This window comes from Humulus lupulus, chromosome 4, assembly GCF_963169125.1.
Source record: "Humulus lupulus chromosome 4, drHumLupu1.1, whole genome shotgun sequence".
In the NCBI taxonomy this organism is placed as follows: domain Eukaryota; kingdom Viridiplantae; phylum Streptophyta; class Magnoliopsida; order Rosales; family Cannabaceae; genus Humulus; species Humulus lupulus.
In genome coordinates, this window is record NC_084796.1 from 109,997,309 (window position 1) to 110,019,008 (window position 21,700).

Consider the following 21,700-nt stretch of genomic DNA (forward strand, 5'->3'; position numbering starts at 1 on the left):
ATTAACCCTTTATGGTTACAAAGTAAAAGTCATGTGTTTGAACAATAGGCATACATTTGAAAGTAAAAATGCATTTGTATGCGACGTGCGTATGTGGGAGTGTTCTTAAAATTTAATGTTTTAAAACGATAATTCCTACATGTTTATATCTTTTCTTTTCAAAAAAATTCAGCATCAATCTTTATTTACCATTAATTTTTTCTTTAAATCCCAAATTTTTTATACAAATTTTAACACAACATATTTACTTTAGAAATAATCCATTAAGCCTTTTGTAATTTGTCATAAAATAATAATTCCATTTTTTATCTAAATAGCATAAAAAATTTAACAAAAGTTGTAACTATTTAGAATAACTAAATAAGTTTCTTGTTTCCTTTAGAAAATAATTTTACTAATCTAAAAAAATGCAAGTTTTTAAATGTGAAAAATTCATAAAAAAAGTATGGAAAAATTACATTTTCAGATATATTATTAAAGACTTAATTTATTGGGGTGTAGGACTTATTCATCTTAAATAAAATAATCATTTTATCTAATAACCCAAAGTTTCAGCAACTAATAATTTGTTTAAAAATCACAAATGAATTTAAACCATAATCTTTTTCACATTTAAAAATAAAAACTGCACATAAATAATAGTGTGAAAAATACATATTTACATTTTGAAAATACCACATTCATCATATACATAGCCTAGGGTTTAATTTATTCGATGCACTGGTTTTATTTATCTCATTTAAAACACTTTTCTTACTATTAACCAAAAATTTGAGAAACTATTTATTCAACCAAAATCACAAACTTGGATTAAAACTATATTTTTTTCATAAAATATACAAAAAAATCTGCATGTATTAATTTGATAAAACACCATTAACATGTGAAAATAATATGCCCTTTTATTTACTTAAAATCAAATTCCACTTTGAGAAATCATATGTGCATTTCAAAACATTAATTTATCATTATCATCACAAATTAAAAAAAAAACAGCAAGCACAATTAAAAGAAAAACTATTTTTTAATCATATTAAAACAATGCTTAGACAAAATCTTCATATACTAACTAGATAATCATTTGTAAGGGACTTAATACCAATTCTCAAATTTAACAAAATATCCTAACATGTTTCCAATGATTATAGGTGACATCAATTAAAAAATAATAATCAACATGCATTGATATTCTCTATAGGTCAAAACCCATATGGACAACAATCATAAAAAAATACCAATAATCTCGTTCACATTCACATGAACCCTAGCATGTTTCTACACCTCTTTGATGCATTTTAATATTACCATTACCATGCAATAAATATTCAAACCATCTTAAATCATACACACATGGCCGAAAACTTCATCTCACCAATAATGAAAACAATACCAATAAACCCATTCCAAAATCCTCATATCGTGACCCCTTCCATCAACATCCATCAAAACATGGCAAAGCCCAAAATACATTCAAATCACAACAAGGCCAGAATTCCCTATCATTCAAAGCAAAAATCTAAAATGAAACCACTATCAATAACGAAAATACTCAACACAATAAATATCAAGGCTATGATTTACTACCTCCTTTGTGAAGATCAAGACTCAATATATGGAAAGACGGTAATCACCCCTTGGTACACAGGGTTTCTAAAACCAGCACAAAGAGAGAAAAACCAAGAACAACCAAGAACAAAAGACTTAGCAAATCAAAAGATAAGGAGATGAACTAGAGAATAAAAAATATAACAACTCAAACACATACCCTAGGATTTGTCTTCTTCTTCCCCTCCTCCTTTCTCCTCTTTATTTCTATCTTTCTCTCTATCTCATGCACTCTCTCTCTCTCTCTCTCTCTCTCTCTCTCTCTCTCTCTTTCTTCTCTCCTCTAGCCGATGGTTCCCAAGAGCCACAATGGCTCTCTTCTTTCTTTCTTCTTTTTAACTAACCCTAGAGAAAATAGCTAGCTTGATGAGATTGGGAAAGTTTCCCAAACCATTTCTTCTAATTTAGGCCTAAAATCAATTTTAATAAAAATAATAATTAATAGAGAAATGTCAACAAACCCCCTTACCCAAAATAGCCATAGTCATCCAATTTCAATTTAATTGTTTTAAAAAATAAATGGGAATAAAATCCTCCCTTTCCCACTCCATTGCTGTCCACCACTCTCCCTTTTCCTCTCTTTTTTTATATTTTTTTAATCTCTTAATTAAATAAAATAAAAAAGAAATAATGTGTAGGAAAAACTATTGCATGCTCACTATGTAACAATGCACATGCACACACCCAATTGCTCATGTGCATCACCACTTGCCATGCACCTTGGTGCATTAAACAAAAACTCATTTTACTTACAAAATAAATTAATGAATAAATAAAAAAACTAACAATTAAATTCACATAATTCCTACCATACAATTCAAAGAATTAAAATAAATTTATCAAACTAAAAAAAAATTGGTGCACTACAATATACCCTCCTTAAAAGGAATTTCATCCTGAAAGTCTTTCTTACCAAATAACTCAGGGTACTTTCTCTCATGTCTTACTCCAGCTCCCATGTTGCATATATCTCCGTGTTATTCTTCCACATGACCTTAACTAATGGAATCCTTTTGGATATTAGTTCCTTGATTCCATTTTAGATGATACACTTGTTGTTCATCGTAACTCGGGTCCTGCTTCAACTATAACGGCTCATAGCTCAGAACTTGAGAGGGATCTAACACATACTTATGCAACATCCATATGTGAAAGACGTTATGTGTTTCGACTCGTGCTGGGGGCAGTGTTAAACGATACGCAACTTGCCTTACTCTGTCCAAAATCTGAAATGGACCTATAAATCTCAGGCTCAACTTCCTTCTCTTCCCAAAACTCATAACACCCTTCAGTAGTGAGATTCTAAAAATACAAACTCACCTACTGAAAACTCGATGTCCATTCTCTTAAGGTTAGTGTAACGACCCAAATTTTCTAATAAGGCTTAAGGCCTTGATTAACGTATCTGGAGGGCAATAAGTGAATTATTGTTTAATATGTGAATTTGTGTGGATATGTGATTAGTAATGCATGTTTAGGTGAATTAAATATGCATGTGGGCCCCGTCTGGTTATTAGGGGCATGGTTGTAATTTTAGCCCGTTGAGGGTATAAACAAGAAAATTGGGATATATTTGTGATATATATGTGTTGCATGATCCGAGACAGTTCTAGGGAGCAGTTAGCTAGAAAGTCACAACGGGGTCGAAAATTCGACTCGGGGCAAGTCGAGGGGTAATTCGGGTGTTAGTCATCTTATGGGGTTATCGGGTTATGGAAATAAATACTCAGAGATATATTTGAGGTTAGAATGCCTAGAAGGGAATATTGGGGAAATTTACCATTTTTCCATCGGGGACGTTTTTGGTACCCCGAGCCTTGAGGATACCCCTTAGACTTAAGTTAAATAAAACAAAGTATTGGAAACCCCCAGATTTCTCAATACCGACCCTATCTCTTCCTTCACCTCTCTTTTGAAGATTTTCTCTCCATTGGAAGCTTGGGAGAACCCTTGGAGGAAACCAGTCCAAACTAAGGAAATGGAGCTGGGATTTTGGGAGCTTGAGGCTTGGAGTTTGGAAGAGGTGACCTTTGGAGGTTGAGGTGCTAGTGGCCTGTGTGCACGCAAGGCCTAGGGAGGCCACTGGCCATGGGGTGCGCCGCAGCGCTTGGCCAAGCATACCGCGGGCCGTGTGTGTTTCCAGGGAGGAATTTAGCCTCTGTTTTGAGGCAAGCCGCGACCCTTAAGGGGTTGGGTCGTAGCCCTAGTTCAAGAGGCAGGGTGTTTAGTGGGATTTGACTTGGGAACCTAATAGTTAAGGCTCTACATAGATTTTATCACCTGGATTGATAGAATTCAACGTCCTGGAGACTAGAATTATGACCCGTAGCTATTTGATGGATTAGAACTTGATGGATGGATATTGTTGGTGCATTGTGACTAGGGTTTTGGCGAGGCTCGGACTAGTGAACTGTGCTCAGGACATCGGTGCTTGGAAAGCTTGGGACACAGGTAAGAAAACTACTATTCCCATAGAGCTTGTGTTGCAGGGCTCGGCCCTATATGATTGAGTTTCAAGGCTCGGCCCTATATGACTGTGTTGCAGGGTGTGGCCCTTTGATTGAATTTATATGTGTTTAATTATTTATTTAGTTATATTATGTGTGTATATAAATGATGGAACGACGATGGCCGAGAACGGCGAAGGCCGAGAACGGCAAGGGGCCGGGAGCAGCGTTTAGCACGCGGAGTGCGAGTTGCCAGGGAGAGACCCCAAGGGATACTAGGGATATCCTTACGGTATACACCGTGAACCTAGGGCCTGGTAAAGTGCCTGGGACGGCATGGTCGTACGTGTATAGCCTGATGATGGCTTGATTTTATGTTAAGTGTTTGATATGCATATAGTATCTGATTGTGAGGGTTTTCTTGCTAGGCTTCGGCTCACGGGTGCTCTATGGTGCAGGTAAAGGAAAGGGGACAGTTGATCAACCTTGAGTATGGTGAGCGTGATGGGCGGTGCGTACATGTCTGGTCTGCCTGGCTGCCACGGTCAGGGGTATTTTTTGGGAGATGATTGTGGTGAACTTGAATTTTGTCGTTTAGTCGACTATTGTTATATTTTGAATTGTAAATATTTCTAAACAATATTTTTTGGGATCCTAAATGTTAAATGTTTTATAATTTTTCAACGAAAGGTTTATTCTCAAGTTTATTACACTGATTACGATGTAATTACACTTTTGTCCTAAAACCTCGATTAGCGAGTTAATTGCACATTTTTAAACTCACTTAGTAACGACTCTAAGGCAGTAGGGAGTTACAACTTGGTATCAGAGCGAGCCAAGGTTTATGGTTTCTAGAGAACGACCGAACTTGTACGCTCGCTGTCACTGGCAAGCTCGACTCAGGGTTGGTTGGTAATAACTGAATTGTATGTCTGATTATGTGCTTAAATGCCCTGTTTGCCTGCTTATTATATATAGATCTTGATGAATGATCTAATGTATGCATGATGTCAGGGCCTGGCCCGCTATGTGTTATATGATGTCTGTGTGTTATACGGATTATTGCTTATGGTTGACTGATGTGATTGGGAGGTGGTTTTGGATGTTGTTGTCATGCCTGATGAGCAGTGTCGTTGATTGCAGGCATATTTTTTGAGATGCCCCATCAATCATCTAGAATCCGCGACAGTTGGGCCGAGGATGATAACCAGGGTCAGGACCATCCACCTGCCCCACAGAATTGGCAAGAGATGTTTGCCAAAATGGAAGCAAGACTGCAGCGTACAAAAAAAGAACTTCAACAGTTGAGGCAACATGCCTCTCCACAGGTCACAGGGTTGCCAGTTCACCAGGTTATGGCGCCAACGCCAGTCCAACTTGTTTGGAGAATAAGTGGGAACCTTTGTACGAGAGGTTTAGAAAGCAACATCCTCCCACCTTTGAGGGTGAACCAGACCCACTGCGGGTAGAGTAGTGGATGAATATGATTTCCTCTATTCTTGATTTTATGAGGGTTGAGGGGAACGAGAGGGTAGCTTGCGCAAGCTACATGTTCAGAGAGGATGCTCGCATCTGGTGGGATGTAGAAGTTTAGAGGAGGAATGTGACAGTTATGACCTGGGAGGAGTTCAGGAATATTTTTAATGAGAAATACTATAGTGTAGCAGTCCGAACTGCGAAGGTTGATGAGTTTATCAACCTGACCCAGAATCGGATGACCGTGACAGAGTATGCTCTGGAATTTGACCGATTGGCGAAGTTTGTGCCAGATTTAGTGCCGACAGATGTGGCAAGAAGACACAAGTTCGTACAGGGATTGAATGTTATGATCGCCTGTGATGTGAAGATCATCTTGGATCCAGAGACTACTACTTATGCTCAGGTTGTAGACAAGGCCCTTACAACTGAGGGGGCCGAGGACCAGATTTGGAGAGAGAGCGCTGTTAGGCGCGATGCCAGGAGGACAGTGCCTCCTTTTATTGGATCCAATCGAGGTAGTGGCTCCAGTGAGCAGAAGAGGAAGGCCCCAGATTCCATTGTTCCTCCCAGTTTGGATAGGAGGGCACGGGGTGGTTTTAGTGGTCGTTAAGGCGAAAGTGACAACTGGAGGAGTTTCCCAGTGTGTCCTTGGTGCAGATGACGACATCAGGATGAGTGCAGGATTAGGGCCTGTTTTGTCTATGGGAGTGCCAATCATCTGAAGAAGGACTGCCCACAAGCAAGGAAGGAGGCGCCAAAGCAGGGCGACAGTCTCGCTCCTGCCAGGGTGTTTACTTTGACTCAGACTGAGGCGGAGGCTAGCCCCTCCGTTGTGACATGTCATATCTCTAGTGCTGGTTCTTCTTATACTGCATTGTTTGATTCAGAAGCTACTCATTCCTTTGTGTATGCTAGAGTGATAGATCGGCTGTGTAGACCTAGTGTTCTATATGCTAGGGGTTTTCAGACTAAGTTACCGACTAGGGAATTGGTAGTCTCTAGGAGGTGGATTAGAACTTTACTAGTAGAAGTAGATGGTAGGGAATTGTTTGCTGATCTGATTGAACTTGCGATGGATGACTTTGATGTAATCCTAGGAATGGATTGGCTATCAAAGTATGGGGAGACAATTCACTGCAAGCGCAGGATGGTGACTTTTGAACCAGAAGGGGAGGTGCCCTTTGTATTTGTGGGAACAGCTAGTGGACCGCGGGTACCTATGATTTCAGCATTGAAGGCTAGAGACCTGATGTGGGAAGGTTGCATAGGATTCCTAGCGAGTGTTGTGGATACCTCTACGGCTATGTCGGTTGCACTGGGGGAGACCAGATTGGTATGTGAGTGTCCGGATTTATTTCCAGCAGATTTGTCAGGGCTGCCGCCGCAGCAGGAGATTGATTTTGTTATAGAATTGGTACCACGAGCGGAGCTAGTATCTAGGACACCTTACAGAATGGCTCTGGCAGAGTTGAAGGAGTTGAAGGAGTTGAAGATTCAGTTGCAGGAGTTACTAGATTTGGGGTTCATCAGACCGAGTTTCTCGCCATGGGGTGCTCCGGTGTTGTTTGTTAAGAGGAAGGATGGATCTCTTAGGATGTGTATTAACTACAGGGAGCTGAACAAGTTGGCCATTAAGAATAAGTACCCACTGCCTAGGATTGATGATTTGTTTGACCAGCTGCAGGGAAAGACAGTGTTTTCTAAGATAGATCTCCGGTCAGGTTACCATCAGTTAAGGATCAAAGAGGAGGACATACCAAAGACCGCTTTCTGCACGAGGTATGGACACTATGAATTCTTGGTTATGTCCTTTGGATTAACCAATGCCCCGGAAGTTTTTATGGACACGATGAACAGAGTCTTCAAGGATTATTTAGATAAGTTCGTAATTTTGTTCATCGACAACATTCTGGTGTACTCTCAACCGGAGACAGAGCATGAGCAGCACCAATGTCTGGTATTGCAGTGGTTGAGGGAGCATAGGTTATATGCCAAGTTCAGTAAGTGCGATTTTTGGTTACCACAAGTTACATTTCTGGGCCATATCTTCAGTAAGGAGGAGATTCTGGTCGACCCAAATAAGATTGAGGTAGTGAGAGACTGGCCTACACCAAGCAGTGTTCCTGAGGTGAGGGGTTTTCTGGGATTGGCAGGGTATTATCGGTGTTTTGTTGTGGGGTTCTCCAGGACAGCTACACCATTGATAGAGTTAACAAAGAAGAAGACGAAGTATGTTTGGACAACAGATGTGAGAATAGTTTCAAAGAGTTGAAGTGGCGACTAATCACCGCGCCAGTGTTGAGTCTGCCGACAGACAATGAGAAGTTTGTGGTTTATTGTGATGCTTCCAGACAGGGTTTGGGGTGTGTGTTGATGCAAGCTAGGAAGGTGATAGCCTACACATCGAGATGCTAAAGGAGTATGAGTAGAGATATCCCACGCATGATCTAGAATTGGCAGCGGTGGTATTCGCACTTAAGATTTGGAGACATTATCTATATGGTGAGAAGTGCGAGATATACATTGACCATAAGAGTTTGAAGTACTTCTTTACCCAAAAGGATCTGAATATGTGCCAGAGACGGTGGTTGGAGTTGGTCAAGGATTATGATTGTGATATCCTATACCATCTTGGGAAGGCTAATGTAGTGGCTGATGCATTGAGTCGGAAGGGCCCAGGGCAGCTGTACAATTCAAGGCAGGTATCCAGTAAGTTAGTGGGGAGATGACCAGAGCGGGAATAGAATTGGTGGTTGGATGGTTAGCCAACATCAATCTTCATTTAACGCTCCTTGACAGGATCAAGGAGGCGTAGGGGAAGGATTCCTAGTTGAGAGGTCACAGGGAGAATGTCTTAGTCGGAACGGCTAAGGACTTCTCTATCTCGGAGATGGGGTTATTGAAATATAAGGGTCGGATCTGTGTTCCGATGGATTCAGATATTCGGCGAGATATTTTAGATGAACTGCATACCACTCCCTATTCCTTACATCCAAGTACGATGAAAACATACCGGGATTTGAGAGCTTTGTATTGGTGGTCGGGCATGAAGAGGGATGTGGTGGATTATGTGGCCAAGTGCCTAACTTGTTAGCAAGTCAAGGCTAAACATCAGAGGTCAGCAGGGTTGCTGCAACCTCTAGGGATTCCGGAGTGGAAGTGGGAAGATGTCGCCATGGACTTTGTTGTTGGGTTACCGAAGACCGTGGGACAACATGATTCGGTGTGGGTGATTGTGGATAGGTACAACAAGTCCGCCCACTTTTTACCAGACAGGATGACTTATACTATGGAACAGTATGCTGAGCTATATGTGAAGGAGATTGTTCGACTGCATGGGGCTCCGAGGTCGATAGTATTCGACAGGGACCCCACCTTCACTTCCATGTTCTGGGAAAGCCTGCAGAAGGCTATGGGCACACAGTTATGGTTTAGTACCGCTTATCATCCTCAAACAGATGGTCAGACTGAGAGGATGATTAAGATACTGGAGGACATGCTACGAGCCTGTGTGCTGGATTTTGGGGGATCTTGGAGTAAGTATCTTCCTTTGATTGAGTTCTCGTACAACAACAGTTATCAGGCGACTATCGGAGTGGCTCCGTATGAGATGCTTTATGGGAGGAAGTACAGATCACCTATCCATTGGGATGAAACCAGTGAAAGGAGGTACTTAGGTCCTGAGATGGTTTAGAGAACCAATGAGGCGATTGAGAAGATTAGAGCTCGAATGCTTGCCTCCCAGAGTCGCTAGAAGAGTTATTCAGATCTGAAATGCAGAAGCATGGAGTTTCAGGTTGGTGACCATGTGTTCCTTACGGATTCGCCTTTGAAGGGAGTGCGATGATTTGGTGTTCGGGGCAAGCTGAGCCCTAGATTTGTTGGCCCCATTGAGATTTTGGAACGGGTTGGAGAGGTAGCTTACAGATTGGCGATGCCTCCAGCCTTATCAGGAGTTCATGACGTGTTTCATGTGTCCATGCTCCGGAAGTATGTGTTTGATTCGATGCATGTTCTGCGTTATGAGAATTTGGAGCTGGATCAGAATTTGTCTTATGAGGAAAAACCAGTTCAGATTCTCGACCAGAAGGACAAAGTCTTCAGGAGCAAGACCATCGCCTTGGTGAAAGTGCTGTGGAGGAACAACAAGGTCGAGGAGGCGACATTGGAACTAGAAACATAGATGCGAGAATGTTATCCCGAGTTACTCAGGTAATTTTGAGGACAAAATTTCTATAAGGAGGGGATAGTTATAACGACCCAAATTTGCTAATAAGGCTTAGGGCCTTGATTAGCTTGCATGGAGGGCAATAAGTGAATTATTGTTTAATATGTGAATTTGGGTGGATATGTGATTAGTCATGCATGTTTAGGTGAATTAAATATGCATGTGGGCCCCGTCTGGTTATTAGGGGCATGATTGTAATTTTAGCCCGTTGAGGGTATAAACATGATTATTGTGATATATTTGTGTTGCATGATCCGAGACAGTTCTAGGGAGCGGCTAGCTAGAAAGTCACAACGGGGTCGAAAATCCGACTCGGGGAAAGTTGAGCGGTAATTCGGGTGTTAGTCATATTATGGGGTTATTGGGTTATGGAAATAAATACTCTGAGATATATTTGAGGTTAGAATGCCTAGGAGGGAATATTGGGGAAATTTACAATTTTTCCCTCGGGGATGTTTTTGGAACCCCGAGCCTTGAGGAAACCCCTTAGACTTAAGTTAAATAAAACAAAGTATTGGAAACCCCCAGATTTCTCAATACCGACCCTATCTCTTCCTTCACCTCTCTTTTGAAGATTTTCTCTCCATTGGAAGCTTAGGAGAACCCTTGGAGGAAACCAGTCCAAACTAAGGAAATGGAGCTGGGATTTTGGGAGCTTGAGGCTTGGAGTTTGGAAGAGGTGACCTTTGGAGGTTGAGGTGCTAGTGGAAGCTTGAATTCATCAGCTGAGGTAAGGGGTCTAACTCTAAATTCCCTTGCGTTTCAGTAGAATTATAGCTAGAGTTGTAAGTTGCATGTGAATCGAAATCATGAGTTAAATTTTGCTATGGGTTGAGTTTATAAGACTATGTTGGATTTTTTGTGGAGCTTGGATGATGTGGTAAGGAGGCTCAAGCTTAGTTTTTGGTTTGGGTATTCAGTTGGGATGATTTTAGAAGGATTGGCTTGAAGGAAATGCAAGAAAAAATGGTGGTTTTCTGGGTTTAGAGGTGAGGGTCGCGACCCTAGGAGGGGCATTCCACGGCCTATGTGCATGCAAGGCCTGGGGAGGCCACTGGCCATGGGGCGCACCGCGGCGCTTGGCCAAGCATGCCGCGGCCCGTGTGTGTTTCCAGGGAGGCATTTAGCCTCTGTTTTGAGGCAAGCTGCGGCCCTAAAGGGGTTGGGCCGCAGCCCTAGTTCAAGATGCAGGGTGTTTAGTGGGATTTGACTTGGGAACCTAATAGTTAAGGCTCGTGATGGATTTTATCACCCGGATTGATAGAATTCAACGTCTCGGTGACTAGAATTATGACCCGAAGCTATTTGATGGATTATAACTTGATGGATGGATATTGTTGGTGCGTTGTGACTAGGGTTTCTTCGAGGCTCAGACTAGGGAACTGTGCTCAGGACATCGATGCTTGGAAAGCTTGCGACACAGATAAGAAAACTACTGTTCCCATAGAGCTTATGTTGCAGGGCTTGGCCCTATATGATTGAGTTGCAGGGATTGGCCCTATATGACTATGTTGCAAGGCGTGGCCCTTTGATTGAATTTATATGCACTTAAATATTTGTTTAGTTATATTATGTGTGTATATAACTGATGGAACGGCGATGGCTGGGAATGGCGAAGGCCAGGAACGGCGAAGGCCAGGAACAGCGATGGCCGGGAACGGTGAAGGCCAGGAACGGCGAAGGCCGAGAGCGGCAAGGGGCCGGGAGCAACGTTTATCACGCGGAGTGCGAGTTGCCAGGGTGAGACCCCAAGGGATACCTAGGATATCCTTACGGTATAGAATGTGAACCCAGGGCTTGGTAAAGCGCCTGGGATGGCATAGCCGTACGTGTATAGCCTGATGATGGCTTGATTTTATGTTAAGTGTTTGATATGCATATAGTATCTACTTGTGAGGGTTTTCTTGCTGGGCTACGGCTCACGGATGCTCTATGGTGCAGGTAAAGGTAAGGGGAAAGTTGATCAACCTTGAGTATGGTGAGCGTGATGGGCAGCGTGTACATGTCTGGTCTATCTGGCTGCCACAGTTAGGGGTGTTTTTTGGGAGATGATTGTGCTGAACTTGACTTTTGTCATTTAGTCGACTGTGGTTATATTTTTTATTGTAAATATTTCTAAACAATGTTTTTTGGGATCCCAAATGTGAAATGTTTTATAATTTTTCAATGAAAGGTTTATTCTCAAGTTTATGACTTTGATTACGATTTAATTACACTTTTATCCTAAAACCTCGATTAGCGATATAATTGCACATTTTTAAACTCACTTAGTAACGACTCTAAGGCAGTAGAGCGTTACCGCTAGCATAGCTCTTTTCCCTACATTGAGCGGTAAGCATCCTGTGGAAAATTTTCTCGATCGCCTTGCTGGCTTCCCTAATTGCCTCTAGGCCTAATATTTGCTTCTCCTCAACCTCATCCAAGTGTAAGGGATATCTACACTTGTGCCCATAAAGCATCTCATAGGGAGCCATCTCGATAGTGGACTGATAGTTATTGTTATAGGAGAACTTCATCAACGGTAGATATCGACTCCAAGATTATGAAAAGTCCAATGCACAACATCTCAACATGTCCTCTAGAATCTGTATAGTTTTTTTAGACTGCCCATCAGTCTGGGGATGAAAAGCGGTATTAAAATTTAACCTTGTACCCATGGCTTTCTGTAATCCCTTCCAAAATTTTTACGTGAATACTGAACCTCGATAAAAAATAATCGACTTTGGAACCCCATGAAGTCTCACTATCTTGATCACATACAACTCTGCATACTTGTCCGCCGAGTAAGTGGTCTCAACTGGTAGAAAATGTGCGAACTTAGTGTGCCTATCCACTATTACCCAAGCAGAATCATGCTGTTTTGTGGTCCTAGGTAACCCTACCACAAAATCCATCTCTATGTCTTCCCATTTCCATTTTGGAACATAAAGCGGTTGAAGTAAGCCCGATGTCCTTTGGTGCTCTGCTTTGACTTGCTGACATTTAAAACATCTGGCCACCAATACAACGCCTTAAGGTTTTGGTACATCTTTGTCGACCCTGGATGTAAGGAATAGGGTGTTGTGTGCGCCTCCTTCATAAGAATTTCATTGATCTCATCATTGTTAGGCACACAGATCCTATCCTTATATCATAGCAATTCACCATTAGACATAGTGAAGTCGCCGCTACCAATCTTCTATACCAAAGCCTCTTGCTTCATTAAGGCCTCATCCACTTTCTGCCCTTCTCTAATCTGTTCCAATAGGGAGGATTGTAGAGTGAGGTTTGATAGGCCTCCTGTCACAAACTCAATACCTACGTTTATAATCTCTTTTTGCAGAGGCATCTCTATCGTGCTTAGAGCTGAGACACTCCCATGTCCTTGCCTACTCCATGCATCAACCACCACATTGGCCTTGCCTGGGTGGTATAGAATTTTGCAATCATAATCCTTAACTAACTCTAACAACCTCCTTTGTCTCATATTCAGTTCTTTCTGAGTGAAGAAGTATTTCAGACTTTTGTGATCGGTGTAAATTTCACACTTATCCCCATAAAGGTGATGTCTCAATATTTTCAGTGTGAACACCATTGCTACTACCTTAAGATCATGGGTAGGATATCGTTGCTTATAGTCCTTGATCTGGCATGAAACATAGACTACCACCTTCCCATTATGCATCAACACACAACCTAAACCTTTCTTTCATGCGTCACAATACACCATAAATTTCCCACCCTCTGTGGGAACACAATGGATAAGTGTAGAGATCATCTTATCCTTCATAATCTGAAAGCTCTCTTCACATTTCTCAGTCCATGTAAACTTCTGGAGTTTGCAGGTCAAGTTGGTCAAAGGTGTGGCGATCTTTAAAAATCCCTCAAAAAACTTTTGATAGTACTCTGCTAACCCTAAGAAGCTTCGAACCTCTGAGGCATTATTTGGTTGGGGCCAGTCTCTAATGGCCTCGATCATTGCCAGATCCACTTCTATTCCATTCTTGGACACTATATGCCCTAGGAAGGTCACTTGTTCCAACCAAAACTCACACTTAGAGAACTTGGCGTATAGTTGATGCTCTCATAGTCTATTTAGTGTCAACCTCAGGTGTTCCTCGTGCTCTTCCTTATCATTTGAATAGATAAGGATGTCATCTATAAACTCCACTACAAATTTATCCAAGTAGTCCTTAAATACTCCGTTCATCATGTCCATGAATGTTCCTGGGGCATTAATGAGTCCAAAATACATCACTAGGAACTAATAATGTCCGTAGCGAGTTTTGAAAGCTGTTTTAGGAATGTCCCCCTCCTTCACTTTCAACTGATTGTACCCGGATCATAGATCAATCTTTGAGAACACTGCTGCCCCTTGCAGTTGATCAAAAGGACCATCTATCCTAGGAAAAGGATATTTGTTCTTAACGGTGACCTTATTGAGTTCTTGGTAATCGATGCACATTCTCATGCTTCCATCCTTCTTTTTCACAAACAGGACTGCTACCCCCCATGGAGAATGACTAGGTCTTATGAACCCCTTATCCAACAATTCCTGTAGATGGGTCTTGATTTTCTTCAACTCTATTGGTGTCATTCGATAGGGTGCTTTAGATATTGATGATGTTTTTGGTGCAAGTTCAATCCCGAATTCAATTTCTCTATTTGCGGGTAAACCTGGTAAATCCTTGGGAAACACTTTTGGAAACTCACAAACGATGTGGACATTTTCTGGTATCAACTCTGTCTCCTTAGATTTATCCACCACAATGGAAAAAAATATTGAGCACCCATGTTGCATCATATTTCGAGCTTCTAGTGCCGATATAATGGGTGTAAAAAAACCCGCCACTTCTCCCTTAAAAGAAAAGAGTTTTTCTTCCTCAGTTCTGAACTCCATGTTCCTTTTCCGACAGTCTATCGTCTCTCCATATTTGGATAACCAATCCATACCAAGTATGGTGTCATAGTCTGGTATGAATAACTCTATGAGGTCTGCCAGGCACTCTCTGCCCTCTACTATTATAGATGCTGACTGTAACCACATAGTTGATGATATAATGTGTCCTGATGATAACATTGTACTAAAACTACACTCAAATAGTACTCAAGGCATACCCAGTTTATCAATCACATTCATAGCAACACAAGAATGACTCGCTCCACAATCAATAAGGACTCTACATATCATACAAGAAATTTGGAGCTGACATGTGACCACAATTTTACTGTTGGCTTCTTCCTTTAGGGTCAATGCAAAAGCCCTCACTAGCACTAGGTTGCTATTACTACCCTGGCCCGCTTTCCAGTTTGGGCAATCCTTCTTGAAATGGCCTGGTTGACCGCACTTGTAACATTTCTTGGTGTTGGCCTGGCATTCTCCCAAGTGTTGTTGCAAGCATTTAGGGAAGCTGGGGTGCTCAAACTTTTTGTTCTGGTGCTTTCTGCAGTTATGATCATTATTGTGACTGTTACGGTTGTTGTGGTGGTTATGATTTTTTTGATTGTTTCTACTTGTGGCTTGGGTTCTAGGCCTCTTGTCATTGTCACTACTCTGCCCTTCATGGGTATTCCTTTTATTGCCCTCACGGAAGCCCTTCTTTCTGTTGGCCTCCCTTCTTGCAACATTTTCCTTCCGTGTACAGTCCTCCAAGTATTTTGCTTCAAGTGCCTTATCCAACACCTCAGCATAACTAACCACCTCAGCATAGGTCATCTTGACATCTCTAGCAATCATTGGCTTAAGTCCCCTCATAAACCTTTGGACTGGCATGGCTTCGGTTGGTACTATCTTAGGTTAAAACCTCGCCAACCTGTCAAACTTCTATGCATAGTTGGTAACAGAAAGGTTCCCTCGAACCAAAGTCACGAACTCTTCGACCCTAGTTTCCAACACAACTGCATTGTAGTACTTCTTGCCAAATTCCTGAACAAAGTCTCCCCAGAACATAGTATTCAAGTCACGATTCTGGTTTACCACATCCCACCATATTCTTGCATCCAACTTGAGTAGGTGAGCTACAAATGAAACCCTCTGATGATTGTTTAACTCCATGCGATCAATGATGGCTTCTAATGACTTCAACCATTCCTCTGCCACCATAGGGTCAGCTTTCCCTTGGAAACTAGGTGGGGCTTGATTCTTGAGGCATTTATAGATTGGATCAAATCCATAAGCCATAGGCAGTGGTGCAGGTGGTGGTACTGGAGGCTCAGGCTGTGCCACTGATACCTGGGGTGCTTGGGGTACTTTCGTAGCTTGAGCCAACTCCTCATCCATTTGTCTCAATTGTTCCCTTAACCTTTCTATTTCTGCAGCCAAATCCACGGTCGGTACAGCTGGGGCTGCTGGTTGGGCTGGTGGCATTCCCATATCAGGAATTTTTGCAGCATTAAGCCATGCAGAGGCACCTCTTCCTCGGCCTCTCCCTCTTCCCCTACCTCCTCTTGCTCCTATTCCTCTCGTTGACATTATGAAATTCTAAGGCACCAAAAGAAATTCAAAAGAGAGGATAAATCGCATAATGATTTGGTTACTTATAGTAATTTAAGAAAGTTGTCATACATTCCCATATCCACACCATTTAGAGTTTGAAAAAGGGAAACAATATTAAACCATAATATCCAAAGTTTGTTCAAAATTATTCCCAAAATTCAAACATCTAACAAATTGTTTAAATAACCATAAGAAAAATCCATAATTTCTTAAGGGTTTTTAAGAAAAGTCTCATTTTATTCGTGAACATTTATTGAAATGAAATTCGAGATGGACTTTAGTTCTCAATCATGGACTCGTCCCCTGAGTTGTAGTCAAAGACGTCTTCTTGGATGTGGAAGTAATCAGGAGCGTTAGCCAATGTCCTCATCCTGGCGCTCACTTTTGGTATGGCGTGTATTGCTTCTTGACGCGCCATCTCTCCTTCCAAATCATGTAGCGTCTCGAATTGTTCCTCCATCCCTTGGTCGTCCTTCTTTACCATGACCGGCTCCAAATGACTAAAATCGTAATTGTCTATGAGGTCATAAATCGTGTATTCGAATGTGCTGAATTCCAAATCATCTTGGACGACATCATGCCATGCCACGGTCAACTGGAGGAGAGCCTGGAGACCTTAGCACCCAGTATTTCTCAATGGGCCACACCAATGCTCCTCTTTTTTTAATCAATCCTTGGATACGATCGCAAACTACCTCTATCAGTTTAAGTACGGCGATCCTCTAATCATCGTGATCCTCATGAAGTTGAACCTTAGGTATCGCGCGAATCTCTTTGAGTAATTTTTTCTTAATGGTTCTAATAATAGAATGCATCTATCTAAACTGCAAGTACAAAACTACAAAATTTAAAAGCATGAGAAAAATATAGATAACATTTTTCCCGTCTTTAGCATGTATGGGGAGGGTCCTTTGGAAAAAGGAACGACCGTCTGTGATACCATTTGTAAAATTCCATATTCTATTACTTTGTGAAAAAACGTCACTTATCTCACGGATAATTTGAAAAATACCACTTAAAAGATAAATTTAGTGTGGCCTTAATAAAACATGCAAATTTGGGCTCAATAGTTTAAAGTAAAAATAAAGTATTCATTTGCAATGTCTAAAGGAAATAAAAGTTTAAGTCCCACTAGCATATTTAAAAATTGAAAATCCAATATCGTAGTTTCTTTAAGTCTTGGCGCTTATATTGATAGTTTATTCGTTCATAGGAAACCCCCACGCTATACACATTGTAACGCCCTACTATCCTAGAGTCGTTACCATGTGATTTTAAAATGTGCCACTAGCTCATTAATCGAGGTTTGGGACTAACAAGTGTGATTAAATTAAAGTGAAGACTCATTTAATGAAACTTTAATAGAAAAGGTTTTGGCATTCATTAAGATTATACAAGTTTTACATTGGGATCCCAAAATACTGTTTAAAACATAATTACAACTCAAAAGTTATTACATAGTCAACCTAGGCGACAAGATCAAACAGTTACAACCCGTTCCTCAAAACTACCCTAGTTGTGGCGGCCAGGTAGGCCAAATATGTATACACCGCTCCATGCCCTCCAACTCATGCTTGGTCAGCCTTTGCTTTGCCCTTACCTGCACCATAGATCACCCATGAGCCAATGCCCAACAAGAAAACTCCACAAACATAGCATATAACAGTTTATTTCAGTAACACACATAACTTAAATAGATATTCTAGACAATTCACAACAGTGGCCTAGGCCGATCCAGGTGCGTTACCAAGCACCAGGTTCATGGTCTTAACCGACCGAGTGAACACAACACCCTAGATGCGCAAGCCATGGTGGTCTGGATTCAGTTTGCCTATTGTCGTTTCCGACCCATGCCGAACCAAACCTTTGCCGATCAGTCATAACACACATAAACATGGCATAACAATTATAAACATTCATACATAACAGTAAACACAGATAATCGGGCCATGCCTGGCTCTACGGGCACAAACAATTTTCTTACCTGAGTCCTGAGCTGACAGTACCAGGCGATCTCGAGCACAATCCCTAATCCTGAGCCTTCGCAATAAAACCTAGTCACAACGTAATAATAAATAACCATCACAATCTAAGTCGATTAAAAGTCTTCAGAATAATATACTAGCCTCCAGGACCTCCAATTCTACTAAACCGGGTAGTAGGATCCTTACCGAGCCTCTAAGTTTGAGTTCTCGAACCCAAAACCCCTAATTAGCCACTATTTTCTATTTGAGCCGCAGCCCTCCTCTGGGTGGCGCGGCCCTCCTTTGGGCATCACGACCCTCTATAAGTCAGAGAGCTCAAGGCTCTCACCTGGGAGATACAAGCTGCAGTGCTCCCCAACTTACATCGCGGCGCCTGGGCAATTTGAGAGACCCCATAGGCCTTCTGGGTTTATGTAGGCCGCGACGCCTAAGAATAGCGCCACGGTGCGACCCTGCGAACCCAGAAACTTTAGCATTTTTCCTGCATTTTCTAGAGCCAATTCCACTAAAATTAACCCAAACCAATACCTAAACCCAGAATTCAATCTAGAACTCCCAATCACACAACATAAGCAGCATTAACACCCCTAAAACTAACCAAGAACCCTATCCAATCTTAACAACCTAGGCTAGAACAAAACTCAGTTAAAACTTATATTAGCAAGAGAAATTCATAGAGAAATCCAGTTGTAAAGCTTACCTTAGAAAGGATTTCGACCCCTGAGCTAAATTCCCAATCAACTTAACCTCAATTTTCAATTCCCTAAGCCCAACTTCTCAAGAGCTCCAAAATCTTCCAAAGCACCAAGAAGAGAAGAGAGAAACGAGAGAGTGAGAGGGGGCTCAGAGAATGTTTTGTTTTTCTTTGGATTCTGGTTGTTTCTTAGGTCTCCTAAGTCTGTCCTAAGCCTAGGGAATGACCAAAATACCCCTAGACTTATCCTTATCCTCTTAATGCCTTTAAGGGCAAACCTGTCATTTGCACCATTCCAGCTAATTCCTCGATTATTCCTATAACTCCCCAGTTAATCCCAGCATACCAAATAGTTGCTAAATAGCTACCCATTACCCGATTTCGAGTATGCACTAACTCCCCAAAATTCCCCTAAGATCACCCTAAGCCAGGTATTTGACCCCGTTGTGATTACTCTGCTAATCTGCTCCCTAGGACCACCTCGAATCACACATCTCAAATATATCTCCACAATGTTTTGGTCTAAGTCATAACATACACATAATTATATTTATACCCTCAATAGGCCAAAATTGCAAACATGCCCTTGTTAACCAGAACGGGCCCACATGCATATTTAATTCACCTAAACATGCATATATATTCACATTATAATATAACTCAAGTAATTAAGTACTGATACACACATATATCACAATTAATATCATAGTTGTACAATTAAATCAATTATTCCCCCCCCCCCCACGCTAATCAAGACACTAAGCCTTATTAGAAAATTTGGGGCGTTACACACACTCAGACGTCAGAACTCCCCACATCACAGCGCGTGATAGAGAGAAATCCTATTATTTACCTGAAAGGGGGAGAGTAAGGGGATGAGCTAAAAGCCCATTAAGAGGGTACAACAAAATCAAAGAAAAGACAAGAAAGACATGTACAATATAACATGACAATTCATAATATCATCATACTCATATCTCATAATCATAAATGAAACATATATAGTCATACATTACATTCAATTAACATAAGCATACTCCTTGGGATCATGACACCTATGTTGTCCATATCACATCTTCAGGCAACCAGTATAACTGGGCTAGTAAAACCTCCTCTATGAGGTAAACAAGATCTCAGGTCCTTGAATAACCTCGATGCGTCCTCCCTTTGAGTTACGTCATATCCTTAGTAACTCCTTTGTTGCGTTGTGTTCAGCACGCTAGCAACCTTCTCTTTTCATTCATCATACAAGCACATGTAATCTAGTCACATCAAACAAAGAAAATACATGTTGCATCATACTTGTCATAAAATATCAAGATAGAATTCTACTTTTCCATATCACTTGGTTTATCATCAATACATAGCATAATCATTTACATAGCACATTATTTCTTGTAACATACAAGTCTTACCATTTCATAGCATAAACATAGAAATTCTATATAACTTCCTTACCTCAGGTCCGAGCAAAGCAAAAATAAGAATACGTCACAACGAGCCTATAATCATAACCAAACGTTCATCTCTTAGAATCACGTAAAACTACTCATGCCCAACATACATACCCCACGTGTGCATGGGTCATGCACATGTGGTACAAGTTGCACCATAATTGCAAACATACAATATTTCTACATAAAATCATAAAAGAAATTATACCTATTAACCCTTTATTTTCCTTTATGGTTACAAAGTAAAAGTTATGTGTTTCAACAATAGACATATATTTGAACGTAAAAACGCATTTGCATGCGACATATTCATCTTTAAAGTGTGGAAAAATTACATTTTCATATATATTATTTAAGACTTAATTTATTGGGGTGTAGGACTTATTAATCTTAAATAAAATAATCATTTTATGTTAATAACCTAAAGTTTATGCAACCAATAATTCGTTTAAAAATCACAAATGAATTTTGTTTACCGAGTTTTTCAGAAACGGATACGAACGGAATAATAAAAAGATAAGAACTGTAGAAGTGCAGAAATGTAAATAAACAAACAGTGTTTTTACGTGGTTCAGGCGTTAACAAGCCCTAGTCCACGAGTCGATGTTGTTGATGCTCATTGTAACGCCCTACTTCCTTAGAGCCGTTACTAAGTGAGTTTTTAAGACAAAACAGTGTGCAATGAACTCGCTAACCGAGGTTTTGAAACAAAAGTGTGACTAATTAAAAGTTAAGGCTGTAATCTTTGAAAATGCGTCGTTTCATTAAAACTTCTATTATTAAACATTTGGGATCCCAAAATAAGGTTTGAAAACTAATTACATTTTTGAAATAAGGTTACAGTTAAGAAATCATAAAATCATAGATTATTACAGCCATTTTCGAATAAACCCCCAACCAAAGCAGTCGGGCAGGCCGAACATGTACGCGCCGCTTCACGCTCTCCGTACTCGTGGTTGGTTGATTCAGTCATTGCCCTTACCTGCAACATAGAGCACCCGTGAGCCGAAGCCCAGCAAGAAAACTCATGCAGAACATAACATATGCAATGTATACAGTTTTATCATAACAGATAATCCACAAATAAATAAGTCAACCATTTAGACTAAGCAAACACATGTATCCACCGGGCCCCGCCCTGATTATAGCATAACACATGAATCCACCGGGCCCCGCCCTGATTATAGCATCCCATGTGCTAGGTGTTACTTTCGGCCCACGGCCGCCCCGGCTTACGCCGTACTCGGCCCACGGCCGCCCCGGCTTACGCCGTACTCGGCCCACGGCCGCCCCGGCCTACGCCGTACTCGGCCCTTGCCGTTCATTTCATCAT

The 21,700-nt window shown here is 41.1% G+C and overlaps 1 protein-coding gene across 1 annotated transcript; it reads right to left on the bottom strand.

Annotated features, from left to right (window-relative positions):
• Positions 1 to 12,937: 12,937 nt before the first annotated feature.
• Positions 12,938 to 15,511, bottom strand: LOC133832471 (uncharacterized). The gene is made up of 3 exons (XM_062262810.1): positions 14,857 to 15,511; positions 14,416 to 14,805; positions 12,938 to 13,161 (listed from the first exon to the last, which is right to left on the bottom strand). The coding sequence occupies exons 1-3, from the start codon at positions 15,509 to 15,511 to the stop codon at positions 12,938 to 12,940; spliced, it is 1,269 nt and encodes a 422-aa protein (XP_062118794.1).
• Positions 15,512 to 21,700: the final 6,189 nt, after the last annotated feature.

Bases quoted from the DNA above. Each gene is read 5' to 3' on its own strand.
- LOC133832471 (XM_062262810.1), bottom strand. From the start codon at position 15,511: ATGCCAGTCCAAAGGTTTATGAGGGGACTTAAGCCAATGATTGCTAGA. The intron at 14,806-14,856 runs GTATGCCTTGAG...TGTTATCATCAG, and splicing joins GAATGTGATTGATAAACTGG to GACACATTATATCATCAACT. The intron at 13,162-14,415 runs GTTTACCCGCAA...TATACCACCCAG, and splicing joins GTTTCCCAAGGATTTACCAG to GCAAGGCCAATGTGGTGGTT.